Consider the following 15,666-nt stretch of genomic DNA (forward strand, 5'->3'; position numbering starts at 1 on the left):
GTTCTATTTTAATGTTTGCCAACACCTAAGACAATGTACAATTTATCATCTTGCAAGATGTTCGCACAATCTTGTGAGAGGTTAGCACAGTGCAAGATTTATCATCTTGTGAGAGGTTAGCACAATGCAAGATTTATCATCTTGTGAGAGGTTAGCACAATGTAAGATTTATCATCTTGCAAGATGTTAGCACAAAGCAAGATTTATCATCTTGTGAAGTTGTGAGAGGTTGGCACAGTGCAAGATTTATCATCTTGTGAAAGGTTAGCGCAAGTGTATATTGAGTAGATGGAGGGTGGTGTATATTGAATAGATACCATTCAGACCTACCGTAGGTACGAATTATCCCATAAAAGATTTAAGATTTCATGACATCCATAAAACCATATAACTTGCACTGTGCCTTGAGACAGGGAGATCTATGCTTTTAAAAATTGCATTTTGACACAAAATGTATACCTCTGATGCAATCACTTTGATTTGCACAAATTTCCGAACTAGACACCGAAAGGAACATCCCTAACCAAATATCAAAACAATCGACCCAGTGGCTTTTGAGTCATGCACACACACACACACACACACACACACACCATGCCTATAGCACCACTGAAACCCTTATTGGTTCAGTTGTGCTAAAAATTATGAAATTTCATAATTCAAGTTTAGTAGATAATCTTTATTCTGAAAGCATTATACAGATAATACAATAAATATATATTTAAAAACTGATACCGTGACTAAATCCTCCAATTGGAATCTTTGTCCTGAAATTATTAGTCGATATAGCAACCGTTATGTGGTGTTATGTATTCATAACAGTAAGTACCACAGAACTTTGAACTTATCAAATTATGTTGTGTATTGGTTAAATTTCTTAACTACAAAGGGTTGTAAGCTATTGTACAGAGGGTCATGCAAAGCAAAAGAATGTCTTGTCCACATTCATTCATTCACTGACTGAGGTCTCTAGAGTGGAGTCAGCATAAATGTACATGCACAATTTATATAATGTGGACAAATGCAATGAATACCAAGACAAAAAGACTGTGGTAAATGTGATGTCATCCCTAGACGTTTTCCCATAAACCCTTGGAGGAAATGTCCAAAATGGCCGAACGAACAATGAGCAGCATGATTTCTTTTCAAGGTTTCAGAGACGTTTTTTAATCAATCATAATCACATTTCAGTTTATATTAATAATCAATACAAGTAGGCAAAAACAAATCTGACTTGACTTTTCCTTTACAACAATGCTACACACTGAAAATGTGCTAAGAATAACTGCAAATCCTAATGTGTAAACAACTAACTTGGTATGAATATAACTGATCAATGTAGTTTGTAGTTTGGTAACTACTACAAGGAAACACTGTACAAAACATAAATCTTTATTACCACTCGATCCTAAGTAGTTAGAAATTCTGAAATATCTAGTGTGACATTACGCTGAAAACAGTATTTGATCGATAATTGTAGAGCTATGGAGACGTGCAGGACGAGAGTAAAAATATACCTGGTAATACCAAATGTACTGAAATGTGTGATTCTTGTGACCTTACTGGTTTCATTGAAAAGGGTATAGGAAATTCCAATACTTGCTAATCACAATACACTACTTCATGATTTTTATCTGATACTTAAAGAAGAAAAGAGTATGTATTGGAGCCATGATTTTTATTTTCATCGAGTTTAGCAATAATGCAGGTGTTTTATTTCACATGAATTTTGAATTTAATAAATCCAAGTAACAACTATGTACACAGAATGTAGATATAGTCAAAAGACGTATTAATACATGCATAGTCAGAAAATATGTAAAATCACACTGTGTGAACACTTTCAAATATTTCTTACCCCTTCTTGCCCCTAAACACAAACCCATTGTTTAAATCAAAATAGTGGTAACTTGAGGTACTTCTTAGATTAGGAGGCAACTTAGTTTTGATGTTTTATCATCACCCATGTATGTATAAACTGACTGATATAGCTGTAAGTGCAGCACACATATGAAAATTTGTTATGAACATTATGTACAAGTCTTCACCAGAATTGAAAAATTGAATAGTAATGTCACTGACATCAAAATGTAGCTAGAATGCCAACAGTTTAACCTGTATCTGATGTAAAGTGTCAACTAGAACATAGTAAGGTTGATCTTTACACTAGAAAAAAACTTCTCTTTTACACCAATTGTGGTTTTTACAATATGATTATTGCACTGAAACTTTGGCTTGCATCACTATTGCATAAAATACATATCTATGGTAACAAAGCTCACTAACAGAGAAAGTAAGTATTAAAAAGAGGAAATAAGGAAAAGAATTCAAATTTGATTATACCATGCATGAGCCATTTAGAACAAAAAATATGGAATATATACTCTGGCTGCTCTATTTCACGACAATGTGTGTCAATGTCACTGGTTTTGCTGTCTTCAAAATATGAGTCAAAACATTCAAAATTGCCATTACTTTCCCCAATTTTTCTTTGATATTACTGACGCTGGTATAAAATTATGTTATTCTACAATATTTTTCTTCATTGAGACAGAAAATACTCGTGACCTAAGGGTTGACCCTATTTGGGTTGAATGAAGAAAAATATTGGGGAATAATATCTAATTATCCTGAGATAAATTTAACATGCTATCAATGACGAGTTTTAAACTATTGAACTGTACACCACATCATGATTACACTTTAATATAATTATATACTGTTTATAGGAATAGAATGCCTACAAAGACTTTTTAATCAAGATCTTTGTCCAACAAGTCGACAAACGTTGCTGGTAGAAGCACCATTGGTCTAGGCCACTGAACAACTTGACTCTTTATGTTGTTGCTGCTGCAATAAAGTAGAGCTACAGTTACTAGTCAAAATAAATTTGGAATTGAAATTAAAATCAGCAGATGTAAATATTAAAATCAGCAGATGTAAATATGAAAGTCAATGATCATCCATTTACCAGTTGGTTGGTACATAATTTGGCATGGCATGTAAGAATGCAATCTTCAGCTGAACATCTTTTTTTTTTTCAAAGACATCACATCACATCACATCACTTTTACCTGTCTTCGTCGTCTTTGAGATTCTCGTCTCTGTTCTTCTTCACTTGCAGCAAGGGCTTGTGCTAAGGCTAGATCTTCTTGTTCTTGTAATGTCATGCTGAAATCAAGAACACAGGATATTTTGATTAATATCACTAAACTTGCACATGGTCCTATATCAAAGCTAGTCTGTATTCAAACTGCAGTGGGAAGAACCTTACATTCTAAATGCTTGGCCACCAACAACTCCTAATGCAATGCTATGCTAAAAGACATTGCTGAGAGGAGATATTTCATTTACACACATACTTACTTCTTGTTTGTAGAAGTTTGTGGTGTTTGTTTGGGTTGTGTATCTGATATTGACATCTGCAAAGCCCTTGCCATGGCTTCTTCCTCTGTCTGTAACATAATGTAAAGGTATCACAAACTATCTCTTTAGTGTCTGATTTGACCAAGTGTCTTACAAAAATAGTTCAATTATTATCATTTGCTTCTAACATTGTATGACTGAATAAAGAGGCTGAACTTATTCTGTTCATCAGAAATAATATATATAAACTCTGTGTAATAAATTTGTGTGCTGCATCATCGTTTCGTGTGCTGTCATCATTTTTGTGTGTAGTGTCATCATTTCATGTGCTGTGTCATCAGTTTCATGTGCTGAGTCATCATTTTTATAAGCTGTGTCATAAGTTCTGTAAGTGCTCATCTCATTTTAGTATTCTGAGTCATAAGTTTCATGTGCTGTGTCATAAGTGTATGTGCTGTGCCATAAGTTTTATGTGCTGTGTCATAAGTGTATGTGCTACGCAATAAGTTTCATGTGCTGTGTCATAAGTGTATGTGCTACGCCATAAGTTTCATGTGCTGTGTCATAAGTTTTGTGAGCTGTGTCATAAGTTTTGTGAGCTGTGTCATAAGTTTTGTGAGCTGTGTCATAAGTTTCATGTGCTGTGTCATAAGTTTTATGTGCTGTGCCACAAGTTTTATGTGCTGCACCATAAATTTTATGTACTCTGTCATAAGTACTGTAAAGTTATCATAAGTTTTATGTCCTGCGTCATAAGTTTTATGTGTTCTGTCATAAGTTTTGTGTGTAAGTGTCATCACCTTTGTAGATTGAGACTGAATTTAAAATCATAAAGTCATTGTTTACTCTCAAGAAGTAGTGTTGGTAGGTGTGATAGTGATATTGATAATGATAATTTTTAAAAATTCATAACAAAAATATTGATAATAAATGGGTTTTATCTTGCAGGCATATTACCCCAAGTCTAACTCATCCTCTCACAGCCAAAGGACAAATTGTCACTAATGCTATATCAAATAGTTCATTCTAACATAAAATTGAGATAGATGCTAGTTTACAACATCTCAGTGTACCTACCATTCCTGCTTGTAAAGAATAAGCTTGATTTGCTGGTTGCTGCTGCCTGGGTCTACCTCTATCTAAAGCTCTTTCCCTGCGTTCCCTGCAAGAAAAATGTCAACATAATGGCTATTGACTTAGATATCAAATACACATGTATGTACATAATTATTACATCATATTCCCTACTATTTTTCTTTGTTCAGCCAAGGACAATATGAGTGATCTTAGAGGCCTTGTCACTTGAAGTCAAAAATGAGAAGTGACAAAACCCTTTGGCCATGAGTATTTGGCAGCTAAATGAAGACAAAATATTGGGGAATAATACAAGTGTACATGTATATGCACAAGTATAATTTATGAAATATCAGAGAGATGATAGTGACTTTGAATGCTATGCATATCAACCATAAAACTTACATGCATGTTGTTGTTGTTGTTGTTGTTGTTGTTGTTGTTGTAACATACAGTGACCAAATATGATATTTTTTGTTTGAGTGCATTCAGTTACACAGTATGGTAAAATGTGTATAGTTTTTAGCATATTACTTACCTATCTAAGTCTCTACCATAGTTAGTTAAAGTTGTCTGCTGTGGTTTTTGTTTTACTGCATTGGTGGCCTTACTGCTGCTGCTGCTGCTACCGTCTGCTCTTCTCAAAGCTGCAGCACTGTGGTGAAATACAGAAATAATTGTTTTGAATAAAATGACTGCAGCACAGAGAAATTTGTCTGTCACTGTTGATTTTTCTACAGTAGTGTAGTTGTGAAGAAATGAAGAGAAATACCAGTAAGTAGTGGGATAATATCTGTCTATAAAAATAGCATGATTTATAGTTAATAATGACTTACCCTTGCCTGGAAACTGCCTTGCCACTGTAAAGCAATATACAAAATATTTAATAAGATTTTGGTAAACAGTATGTAAAGGTTCTCCCCACTCAAAAAAGTAGTGTTGGTCAGTCACTGAAATTTGTGAGCATGAATATTCTTTGGGTAAATAAAATATGATATTACAATACATTCATTGAGGTCTTTTATCAATTGCATAATGTACATAAACAATGGACTAACTAGAAGTATGTCATTGAAGTTATATTTCATGACATCTGTGTTGATTGATAAAGACGAGTGCCAAACAGCATAGGGAGACCTGTATGGAAAGGCATGATGATCTCCAACTCAGATCCATATAGTTTCATGATAAGAATTTTTTTTACAATTGTGACGTTGTACAGACCATTTAGTTCCCAAACAAAGTAATATCCACAGTGCACTATATACACGAGTATAAGTGCAGTGACTACAGGTACATCGATACTGCAAACCGTACTACAAATTATGGGTAAGTTGGCCGTAAGTCAAGATAGTTGAGTATGTTGGTATTCTAGTAACAGCCAGTTGTGTTGCAGGGATTATGTCTACAAAATGACTTACCTTCCCTGAAAACCTTGGCATTTATGGTCTACTTCATGTCGATGTTTTAAACAGAAGTTTAAATGACAGCGATCACATATAACTGGTATCAGCTGAATAGAAATAAACGGAACATGTGAGCAGAGCAAAATATTGATGTTGAAATGTGTCTGGTTGTATAATTGTACAACTACTGAGGTTCTGTTAACATGTTATTTGTGCTTATAATATACCTGGTGATAATGCTGTGCCATGATTCGCTAGAATCAGTCACGTGATTGGAAAATAGAATGACTTTCCCTAGGGGAATAGTTCCATCAACTATTACATGGTCACGTGACCACCGCGAGTTCACAGCATGTCACAATGGCAGCTTCTGACGATGTCGCCTGCCACCACAAGTTCACAGCATGAGGTATATTATAAAACACCTTTGGCCTCTGGGAAATAGCATGTGATTCTGGTAACTCACAGTCCCTCGGGTGTAATAAACGGGTGCTATAGCCCTCATGGCCAGGCAATGTGTTCAATATTTGACACCATAGTTGACACTGGGGACACTATTTTTTGGATGTATGCATCACTGGGGGCGCATCACAAATAGGGGAGAAATGGGGTTTTCTGTTAGCAAATGTATGGTTATCATTGCCTTGGAGTGCAAGTGTGAATACGCCTGACATTTGTACGAGATGTTACATTCTCTGTGGCTCTACTTTTATGACTACAGACAGTACAGCAGAAAACACATAGGTGTAAATACCATGACTGTCCACACTGTCACTAACAAATCATGAGGTTCTGGTCTCATTATATAATCAAAAACAACAAAATTCTGTAAAAAGTACAAGTGTGTTAACATGATTTCATGTAGAAGGAACAATCTCACACTTATTTGCACACAGGTATACAATGTTTTCAGTAATCATGTGCACTTACCTCTTTCTGTTTACAACCTTTGACATTACATCTATTAGAGTAGGCTTTCCTCTTCTTCTTGGCGGGATCTGACTGGCAGTCTCTATCTATGTGTTCAGATACTTTGATATCAGGTGGTTCTCCTCTGTTGACTGGTACAGGTTTATTACACAGTGGGCACACAGGAACTTGAACATCCTGAAATAACATGTCAAGTTGACTCTTTATAAACTGAAGTCAAGTAAACTGAAATTATGTGGTAAACATACATTCCCATGTGCTGTCCCACTGATAATGGAACAGTCTACCTGATGAGCTTCATAACTGTCACACTCTTGATAAATCTGAGAAAGACAATACGACTTTTTGCAAGGCCATTTTAATTTCCCTACTATGACTAGGTTACTTGTTCAGAACCTTTGAACATTACTGTTTGTTGGATTCAGGCACTTTATAATTTTTTTTTATTGATTGAAGTAACTCATGGTTATAGTATTTGAATCAACCTCAATTAACTACAAGTCTTCAATATTTGCATTGAACTCCAATAATACTTATGTTTAACATGTTTTATTTGACAATTCAGAGTCAAGGTTAAAATTTTCACCAATATTTAGTCTTTGAGACAAGCTAGTGTACTTACCTTTTTATAGGAAGCTTCACAATTATGTGACTGGTATGTAATATGGTCTTTACTGAAAGAGAAAATTCAAATAAATTTATAAATATAATATAATAAATATAATAAAGTTAAACTCTGTAATAAAGATGTGTACCACAACATTATTGAAAGAGTTATCATTCTAAGTTTAAAGTATTACTAAATATTTCATTTGTCATCATGCTGGCCACTATGATGATGACTGACTGATAATTTATTACAAGTTACATTGTATAGGCCATATACCAAAGTATCTCAATGACTTACCAAAATAGTTTTGTATAATGACCATTTACTGATGATACAATAATTTATCAAAATATCTTGTAGGCCATGTACAGTAATAGCTTACCAAAATATCTCATCAATCCTTTACCAAAATGTGTTATATGACAATTACAATAACTTGCCATAATATCTAATAAACTTTACAAAAGAAACAATAACTGATAAAATGTACAACTTACCAAAATATCTGCTCACAAGCATCACACTTCATGGGAAGGAAATCTGATGAAAGAAAAAGATAGAAACAAGACTTAAAATTAGTAGGCCACTGAGTGAATGGGTGAACACGTCATGAGTGTATTAGTGAACCTTAGTAAAACACCCAGGCATATTCATTGATCCAATGCAACAGATGGTGATTTCTTATAAAAGTTACAATAACAGTACTAACTATGTTGTGGTGTAATGGTTACTCACTTCCCCAATAATTATTTATTTGTCCATTGGCCTTGGACGAACTTGTAATCTGTCAACAACATTCATTCCATACTGGAATGCTTCTAATTTGCTGAATCACGTATTTCATTCATTACTAAGTATGGTCCAATTTGCCCCAGATCACACAAATGACATTTAATATTTCATCAACTAATATTACATAATGTAAAAGGCATCACGACATGCCGTAGTTTTTAAATGTGGGAATTTAGCCGTGAATCAAACGTCATCTCTCAGTCAGAGCAAACATCATCTTTGTCGACGTCCCATCCGTCAACTTCCGGAATTACTATTTTACTTGTTCTGTACACGTATTCGTTTCATTTGTCCGCCAAATGTGAACTGGTAATAAATTCGAATAGTGATATAGTAATTCTTGATCTTTGTCTTGGTTCATCACTTACCTAGCTGTTTGCATGTTGATTCGCAACAATGTTTCCCTAACTCTGGAAATTCCATGTTTCTTGTTCGTTACCTTCTGATTCTTCGCCCGATTCAGTTTGTTGCTAAATGACACTAAGGTCATCGCACAGGCGTACGGTGCTATATACTTGTTTGATGACGTCATTGTATTGTTATTTTTAGAACTGGCGAAGCTTCGCGAACCATGTCGAGGGATGTCGAAGTTTTAGCAGTTACAATCACAGCTGGCGCCCTCTACGACGGGAACGCGCTACTTCCAGCTTCGTAAACCCGAATTCAGGCAATTAATATTTGTATTTTTTCTTGTCAGTATGTGTCGAATCTCAAAATTTGTAGAAATTAAAATGATGAGTTTTTAATTTTCCTCATGTCCTATCTTTGGTTTGTATAGTAGCCATATTTTTATGGAACTGTTAGCCAATAAGTTATTTAATTTATTCAACACATTTCATCTGTAGTATCTTCATCATAGAAAGATACATGCAGTCAGTAGCTGCTATCTTCAAAAATAATAAAGTTGTATTCAACAAATGAACAATTTCAGTGGGAAATGTTATCAAAACAAATTATGTCGACACAATCCCACACACTTACTATCTACCAATCAGCTGTGACAAACTTTCACAATGCATATCCACACATTTACTATCTACCAATCAGCTATGACAAACTTTCACAATGCATATCCACACATTTACTATCTACCAATCACCTATGACAAACTTTCACAATGCATATCCACATACTTACTATCTACCAATCAGCTATGTCAAACTTTCACAATGTATATCCACATATTTACTATCTACCAATCAGCTATGTCAAACTTTCACAATGTATAACCCACATTTACTATCTACCAAATAGCTATGACAAACTTTCACAAAATTACCCAGCCATAATGCTGCCTACCCCCTCCTCAAACAAACACACACACACACACAAACACACACACAGACACAGACACACACACATGCACACACACACACACACACACACACACACACACACACACACACACTCACTTTGGTATATAAATACCACTCATACAGAAAAAGAAATTGCCATTTTTGTCAAATAATTGTTTTTATCAATAAATACTTCAATACAGTGACATGACCTTTCATTATATTTGAATTTCACATGCTATATGCTACAGCCTATTACACTGAGATTCATCTATTTAGGGGCGATATATTACTTTTGGAACTACCACACTTACATAAATAAAAAGTTTCCATACATGCATTTTATAAGAAGAGTTAATAAATGGTTTATGTAAATGTATCTAATAACATTATGACTGTCATAAACATTCAGTCATTAGTCGTCATGAAGATATCTTCCACCATTTGATAACACAGTTCATTGTCATGGAGATATCTTCCACCATGTGATAACATAGTTCATTGTCATGGAGATATCTTCCACCATGTGATAACATAGTTTGTTGTCTCGTAGTTACCTTCCACCATGTGATAACACAGTTCATTGTCATGGAGATGTATCCCACCATGTGATAACACAGTTCATTGTCATGGAGATGTAGCCCACCATGTGATAACACAGTTCATTGTCATGGAGATATCTTGCACCATGTGATAACACAGGTCACTATCATGGAGATATCTTCCACCATGTGATAACATAGTTCATTATTATGGAGATATTTTCCACCATTTGATGAGTTCATTGTCACAAAGATTCAGTCTTGATATTCACTTTAGATATCTTGTAAATAGCTCTTAACATGTGATAACAAACTCATTGTCATGGTGATCCACTGTGTGAGAACACATTTTCTTGTCATGGAGACCAAGTCTAGATACTGACATTAGTTGCCTTGTAGATATCCTCCACCATGTGACAACACAGTTCACTGTCATGGAGATTCAGTCTTGATGTTGCTGGCAGACATCTTGGAGACATCTTCCATAGTGTGATAACACAGGTTGTTGTCATGGAGATGCAGTCTTGATTTTAACTTTTAAACATCTTGCAGATATCTTTCACCAATTGACAACACAGTTAGTTCCTTGTCATGGAGATCAAGCATAACAGTTCCATGGACAACAATTGTAGCTATGACAACCATATATTCAAAGAAGGCAAACCCACTGTAAACTGATCAAAGTTAAAAGAACATAAATCTCTATGGTCAGAAAACATATCTATATGGCAGCCAACAATCAAGAATTTCAAAAATCTTAATTATCTTTCAATTTTATCTTACTAATAAGTTTATTCACCAATATAATAATAATAAAAATTAATCTTAAAAAGATACACATACAGAAAAAATGGCAAAAGGGATCAAGAAATAGCAAAGCTAGTCAAGCTTGTATCTCCTTAGTGACTAACAAGCACACTCGTACTTGTAGGTATATTTTCGATGTTCAAGATTGCCATAGAAACTATAACAAATAAGAAACATAACAAAATGACAAAGCACAACAATAACAGTGGAACAGTAAAATTGATACACATACAATCACCACAGTCAGTTCACGAAAGAAATATAAAGTTGTACATGACATTATAGTTATACATATTCTGAGAAAAACAACTCTTTCACTTTCTTTTTAAAATTCGTGCGTGAGCCAATAGACCGAATCTCAACAGGCATATTGTTCCAGGTTTTAACACCAGAGTATGATATGGAAGATTGACTATCAGACTTCTAAACCACTGTAAGATATGTTGTGTTGTTCAGCCCTTTCAGACTTCTAAACCACTGTAAGATATGTTGTGTTGTTCAGCCCTTTCAGGCTTCTAAACCACTGTAAGATATTTTGTGTTGTTCAGTCCTATCAGACTTCTAAACCACTGTAAGATATGTTGTGTAAGACATCAACCTGAACTCTTCTGTGTTGTATACATTACCTACTGACCATAGATCACCCCCAACTCAAAGTAAGGTCACACATCAATATGGAATCTTCAAAGTGTCATAAAGTGGAATTTCCATAAACATAAAAGAATTCATACTGGTGAAGTCCACGTCAATTTAAAGGACTTTTCACCAGTATGGATTCCTCCATGTCATGTATGTGATAATCCCTTGGAATACACCACTACTGTTATGGAGTCATGATGGGTGAATGGTTAGCGTGACCGGCTTCAAATCTACAGGTTGCAGGTTCGAGCCCCGTCGCTGCCTGCTGTTTGTTTCTGAGTGGCTAAAGTCCTTGGGCAAGATTTGAACCACGACTGTGCCTCAGTCAACCCGGCTGTATAATTGGGGACCTGGTAGGATGTAGGTTGCAATGTGAAGGCTTTAATCCTATGCGCTTAAACAGCTGCAATGGATTGTATGCTCCCTGGGGAGTTGAGGAAGACTAAAGGGCCGTTGTGCCGCTCTGATCCAAGCCAGGGGTAATAATTGTAAAGCGCTTTGAGCATGGAGTGGGAAAGCGCTATATAAGAACTCAACATTATTAGTATTATTATGTAGTAGAAATGTATTTGCATTTCCAGTCCAACCATATGTCAAATAATATCATCATTTTGTTTTTGTTTTGGGTATATAACATAGATGACTGTGAGTTGTTTTGTAGCACTTTTCAACACTTTACTCAAAGTACTTTAGAAGTATTACCATGGACCTATAGTGGCACAATGACTCGCTATACTTCCCAACTCTCTGGGGAGCATACATGTACACTCATTTGCAGGCATTAATATACAATTAAAGCATTCACACAGCAACCACTATCCTACCAGGTCCCCAAATCATAGAGTTGGGTTGACTGGGGCACAATCATGGTTCAAATCTTACCTACGGACTATAGTCATTCAGGATTTATGGCAGTGGCAAGGATTACACCAATAAATTTACAAAACAACAAAAGTCAAACGAGAGGGGAAAGATTGAATACCTGGTGAAGAGGGGCATTTAAGGTAAATATAATTTTACTTTGTCTCTGACTTCTTCTGAAATGAAAATTTAAAAAAAAAGAATACGACAATGAGTAAATTACTTACTGTAGGGTTCACAATACTGATTATGTCTCCAATATAAATATGCCATCATCACTATGGAAACAGTTACTGCACACCAGCATATAAACTTTAGTCTGACTGACAGAGTATTCTGAAAGAATGAAGAATATTTGGTGTTTAGGTGCAATGGTGATTCACATCCTTTGAGTTACAACGTTTCACATACCTACCTGTATGGCATAGACATTTAGTACTCAAAAGAGTCGGATAGCGACAGTACAGCATAACACAGCACGGAATATCATTGCACTGCACAACACAACACAACACAACACAACACAACACAACACAACACAACACAACACAGCACAGCACAGCACAGCACAACACAACACAACACAACACAACACAACACAGCACAAGTTCATCACAGAATAACAGGTTATGGGGAATATGCAAACTTATGAATTGTACATTTGACTGAAACATACATTTTTGTCCATCTGTGCTTACACATAATAGCCACAGTGGCCTATAGTGCACAGTATTTCAAAATAAAACTTTGATGCTCGACATAGTATTTGACTAACCTGTATGTTTCTGCATCTACCTGATTTCCATTTGAATAATATATTAATTACTGTCATGTACAGAAATGACATCATCAGAAATACAACTGTACATCCTTCGTGGAAAGCTGTAGGAATCCAACAAATTATCAAAATAGATATTAGTTAGATGTGAACTGAAAATACTAACTTTTGGTGTTCCATGTTATTTCACAAAGTTGTCTTCACAAACAAAACAATCTAAAAGAACTGTCACTAAAATAAATAAATATGTATTTGATGGTAACAAATACTGCACAATGTATTCTCTCAAATGAAACTTATAGCATTACACAGTATAATCACATAACTTGAAATCCAGGCTAGGTTTATGCATAGACCCTGCACCAGTTGATGGAGGGTCTATGATTTATGATGGCAACAAATACTGTACAATGTATTTTCAAATGAAACCTATAGCATTACACAGTGCATAATCACACAAATTGAAGTCCAGGCTAGGTTTATGAAGGTAACAAATACTAGTGAGAAACAAGCGTCTTAAAATAATCAAAATGCAAATCATGGTGATCAATATACAAATACGATAAAAACAAGGCCATAAGCAATATGCAAATCAAAGTAGTCAATATGCAAATGTATAAGAAACAAGGCCACGTCATACATACTTAACAACAAGTAATATGCAATTCAAAGTGGTCTATATGCAAGTGCATACTTGTAAGAAACAAGGCCATGATGATATACATACTTAATAATAAGCAATATGCAAATGAAGGTGGTCAATATGCACAAACTTAAATTTAGAATTTACATATGATACTTTTCAACTTTGATCATAAAAGCAAGGATGAAGACTGGAGAACTGTTACAAATCTTACCTGAGTTCATTTGCTATCAATATTCTTTTCCTTCTTTTCCTAACTGTAATTCAGAGCTGTCCACTCTTTTTTTGTCAAATGGGATATAATTCTAGGAATAGAGCCCTAGTGACTGAAACAAAACTTAATATTCTTACCAAAGTATTCACTTGATGACACAGACGTGAGACCCTGTAATGAGAAGATTTCCAATACGTCACTCCACAAAACTATCGTACAGAACAGTTGGTATGTCTTCATATCAACATATGCATCTTGATGGGTGAGTTTCAACCATGAATAATGTGTATATGCCATAAGTAACCTCGGCCCACAGTGTAACGCAATAGCAGTTCTCCATATGTATCTCTGTGGACTGAAGTCACCAATGCTGGCACTCACCGATGGTAAAACATTCACAACCTGTAATGCAATGTACAGTAGGTCACCAAAGGGGATGAACATACATAATTACAGGTTTAACTGATGATGGAAGACATGATCTTGGACCATGAAATCAAATGGGGGTGCCAATGTGGTATACACACAAAGATACTTGGAAATGTTCAACTTTTTGAGACATACAAGTGGGGACTAGCTAATACCTTTAGAATCATTGATCACAATTACTTGCCAACTCTTGTGTTTTCTGCATGTCAGCACATGATTTGCAGTTGTTGTTACTGTTTTGCTTGCAACTTTCCACAGGAGTTAGGGAGGGACAAAAGTCAGAATAGAGTCCTAGCCTAAGTAGGAACCTTAGACTAAAAAAAATCATTCTTGCAAGCCAACTTCTGCTGACAATGGCTCTGATGGGTACATATTGGATGCTGCCATAACATGTAAAGACTCTTACAGGTGGAAACTGCATATGTACTATTAGTGTTTAGTTTAGGAATCTAACAAAACAGTCGTCTTTTCAGTTTGTCAGAAAGTGTACCATTGTTGCTAGCTATATATTATAGGAATTTTTTGACTTTTTTCTTGTAATGTATGGGTTTTTTGAAGCCCTTGGCAAATGATAAAGATGTTAGCTAAAAAAAACCTTTCCTTATAAGTGACATTACCCATCTTTCTCTCTGTAAATATTTTCTGCATGTCATACTTGAATTTTTTATGACGTACCTATGAATTGCCAACATTGTTAGTATGTAGTGCAATACCTTGCCACTGTATGAACAACTGTCCACATATTCTCATAGTCATATTCTCTACTGTACGTGATAGAGGAAATGTAGCTGAAGTACTTTTCATGTGAGGTGATGCGAGATTTATGTACATACCTGGGATACAGACACTGTGCCCCCCCTTATAATTCCTGAAGGCTCCCTTATTGCCTAAAACATTATATGCACCGTACTACACGGCTTATTACTTACATTACAATGTGTTTTAGTTGTTGCCTCCAAATCCCGAAACACTGATATCAAAATGGTCACAATAAAAGCACTGAGGGGCATAAATGCGGTAGCTAAGACTAGATTCCTGAAGTTGAATCGAGACACAACTTTGGTACGAGCAGCACAGTTCTCATGTGGAGTTGATATTGGAATTCTGGAGCAAACAAATATTATCGAGACGAAAATAGCAGTTGTAACCAACAAAGTCTCTGTCATTGTGACACTAGAAGTGGAATATGATATCGCGATAAGGAGAATCACAATGCTACGCGCACCTAAGCTACACATACACTACACATCCTGCGTGAAGTAATTTTTGGATTCAGTGTC

At 35.4% G+C, this 15,666-nt stretch overlaps 2 protein-coding genes across 5 annotated transcripts; both read right to left on the reverse strand.

The window, feature by feature from the left end:
* Positions 1–658: 658 nt before the first annotated feature.
* Positions 659–8,680, reverse strand: LOC144439082 (AN1-type zinc finger protein 2A-like). 4 transcript variants are annotated; one of them, XR_013481094.1, is made up of 11 exons: positions 8,547–8,680; positions 7,884–7,926; positions 7,399–7,450; positions 6,777–6,953; positions 5,862–5,953; positions 5,277–5,300; positions 4,979–5,095; positions 4,444–4,528; positions 3,367–3,455; positions 2,972–3,171; positions 659–2,847 (listed from the first exon to the last, which is right to left on the reverse strand). XR_013481094.1 is itself a non-coding variant. In XM_078128338.1 (11 exons), exons 1-11 carry the CDS (start codon positions 8,599–8,601, stop codon positions 2,812–2,814), a joined length of 867 nt encoding a protein of 288 aa, XP_077984464.1. In that variant the 5' UTR covers positions 8,602–8,680; the 3' UTR covers positions 659–2,811. The 4 variants fall into 4 exon arrangements, 2 of the variants coding, with proteins under 2 accessions (XP_077984464.1, XP_077984463.1); XR_013481093.1 differs by having other exon boundaries at positions 659–2,850; XM_078128338.1 differs by having other exon boundaries at positions 3,075–3,171.
* A 1,012-nt stretch (positions 8,681–9,692) lies between these two features.
* LOC144439019 (post-GPI attachment to proteins factor 2-like) lies at positions 9,693–15,595 on the reverse strand. Its single transcript, XM_078128260.1, has 5 exons — positions 15,316–15,595; positions 14,095–14,359; positions 13,098–13,204; positions 12,550–12,658; positions 9,693–10,689 (listed from the first exon to the last, which is right to left on the reverse strand). The coding sequence occupies exons 1-5, from the start codon at positions 15,550–15,552 to the stop codon at positions 10,553–10,555; spliced, it is 855 nt and encodes a 284-aa protein (XP_077984386.1). The 5' UTR covers positions 15,553–15,595; the 3' UTR covers positions 9,693–10,552.
* Between the last annotated feature and the right edge of the window lie 71 nt (positions 15,596–15,666).

Source organism: Glandiceps talaboti, chromosome 8, assembly GCF_964340395.1.
Source record: "Glandiceps talaboti chromosome 8, keGlaTala1.1, whole genome shotgun sequence".
Lineage (NCBI taxonomy): Eukaryota > Metazoa > Hemichordata > Enteropneusta > Spengelidae > Glandiceps > Glandiceps talaboti.

What these genes read in the sequence shown, in the direction of transcription:
- LOC144439082 (XM_078128337.1), bottom strand. Translation starts at nt 8,601, where the DNA reads ATGGAATTTCCAGAGTTAGGGAAACATTGTTGCGAATCAACATGCAAA. An exon ending in AAGGTTGTAAACAGAAAGAG is followed by an intron (nt 5,954 to 6,776) that starts GTAAGTGCACAT and finishes ATTTCTATTCAG; the next exon opens with CTGATACCAGTTATATGTGA. An exon ending in ATTCTTTACAAGCAGGAATG is followed by an intron (nt 3,456 to 4,443) that starts GTAGGTACACTG and finishes ATTATGTTACAG; the next exon opens with ACAGAGGAAGAAGCCATGGC.
- LOC144439019 (XM_078128260.1), bottom strand. Translation starts at nt 15,552, where the DNA reads ATGACAGAGACTTTGTTGGTTACAACTGCTATTTTCGTCTCGATAATA. An exon ending in GTAGATGCAGAAACATACAG is followed by an intron (nt 12,659 to 13,097) that starts GTTAGTCAAATA and finishes TCATTCTTTCAG; the next exon opens with AATACTCTGTCAGTCAGACT. An exon ending in TCAGTATTGTGAACCCTACA is followed by an intron (nt 10,690 to 12,549) that starts GTAAGTAATTTA and finishes AACTTTGATCAG; the next exon opens with TTTACAGTGGGTTTGCCTTC.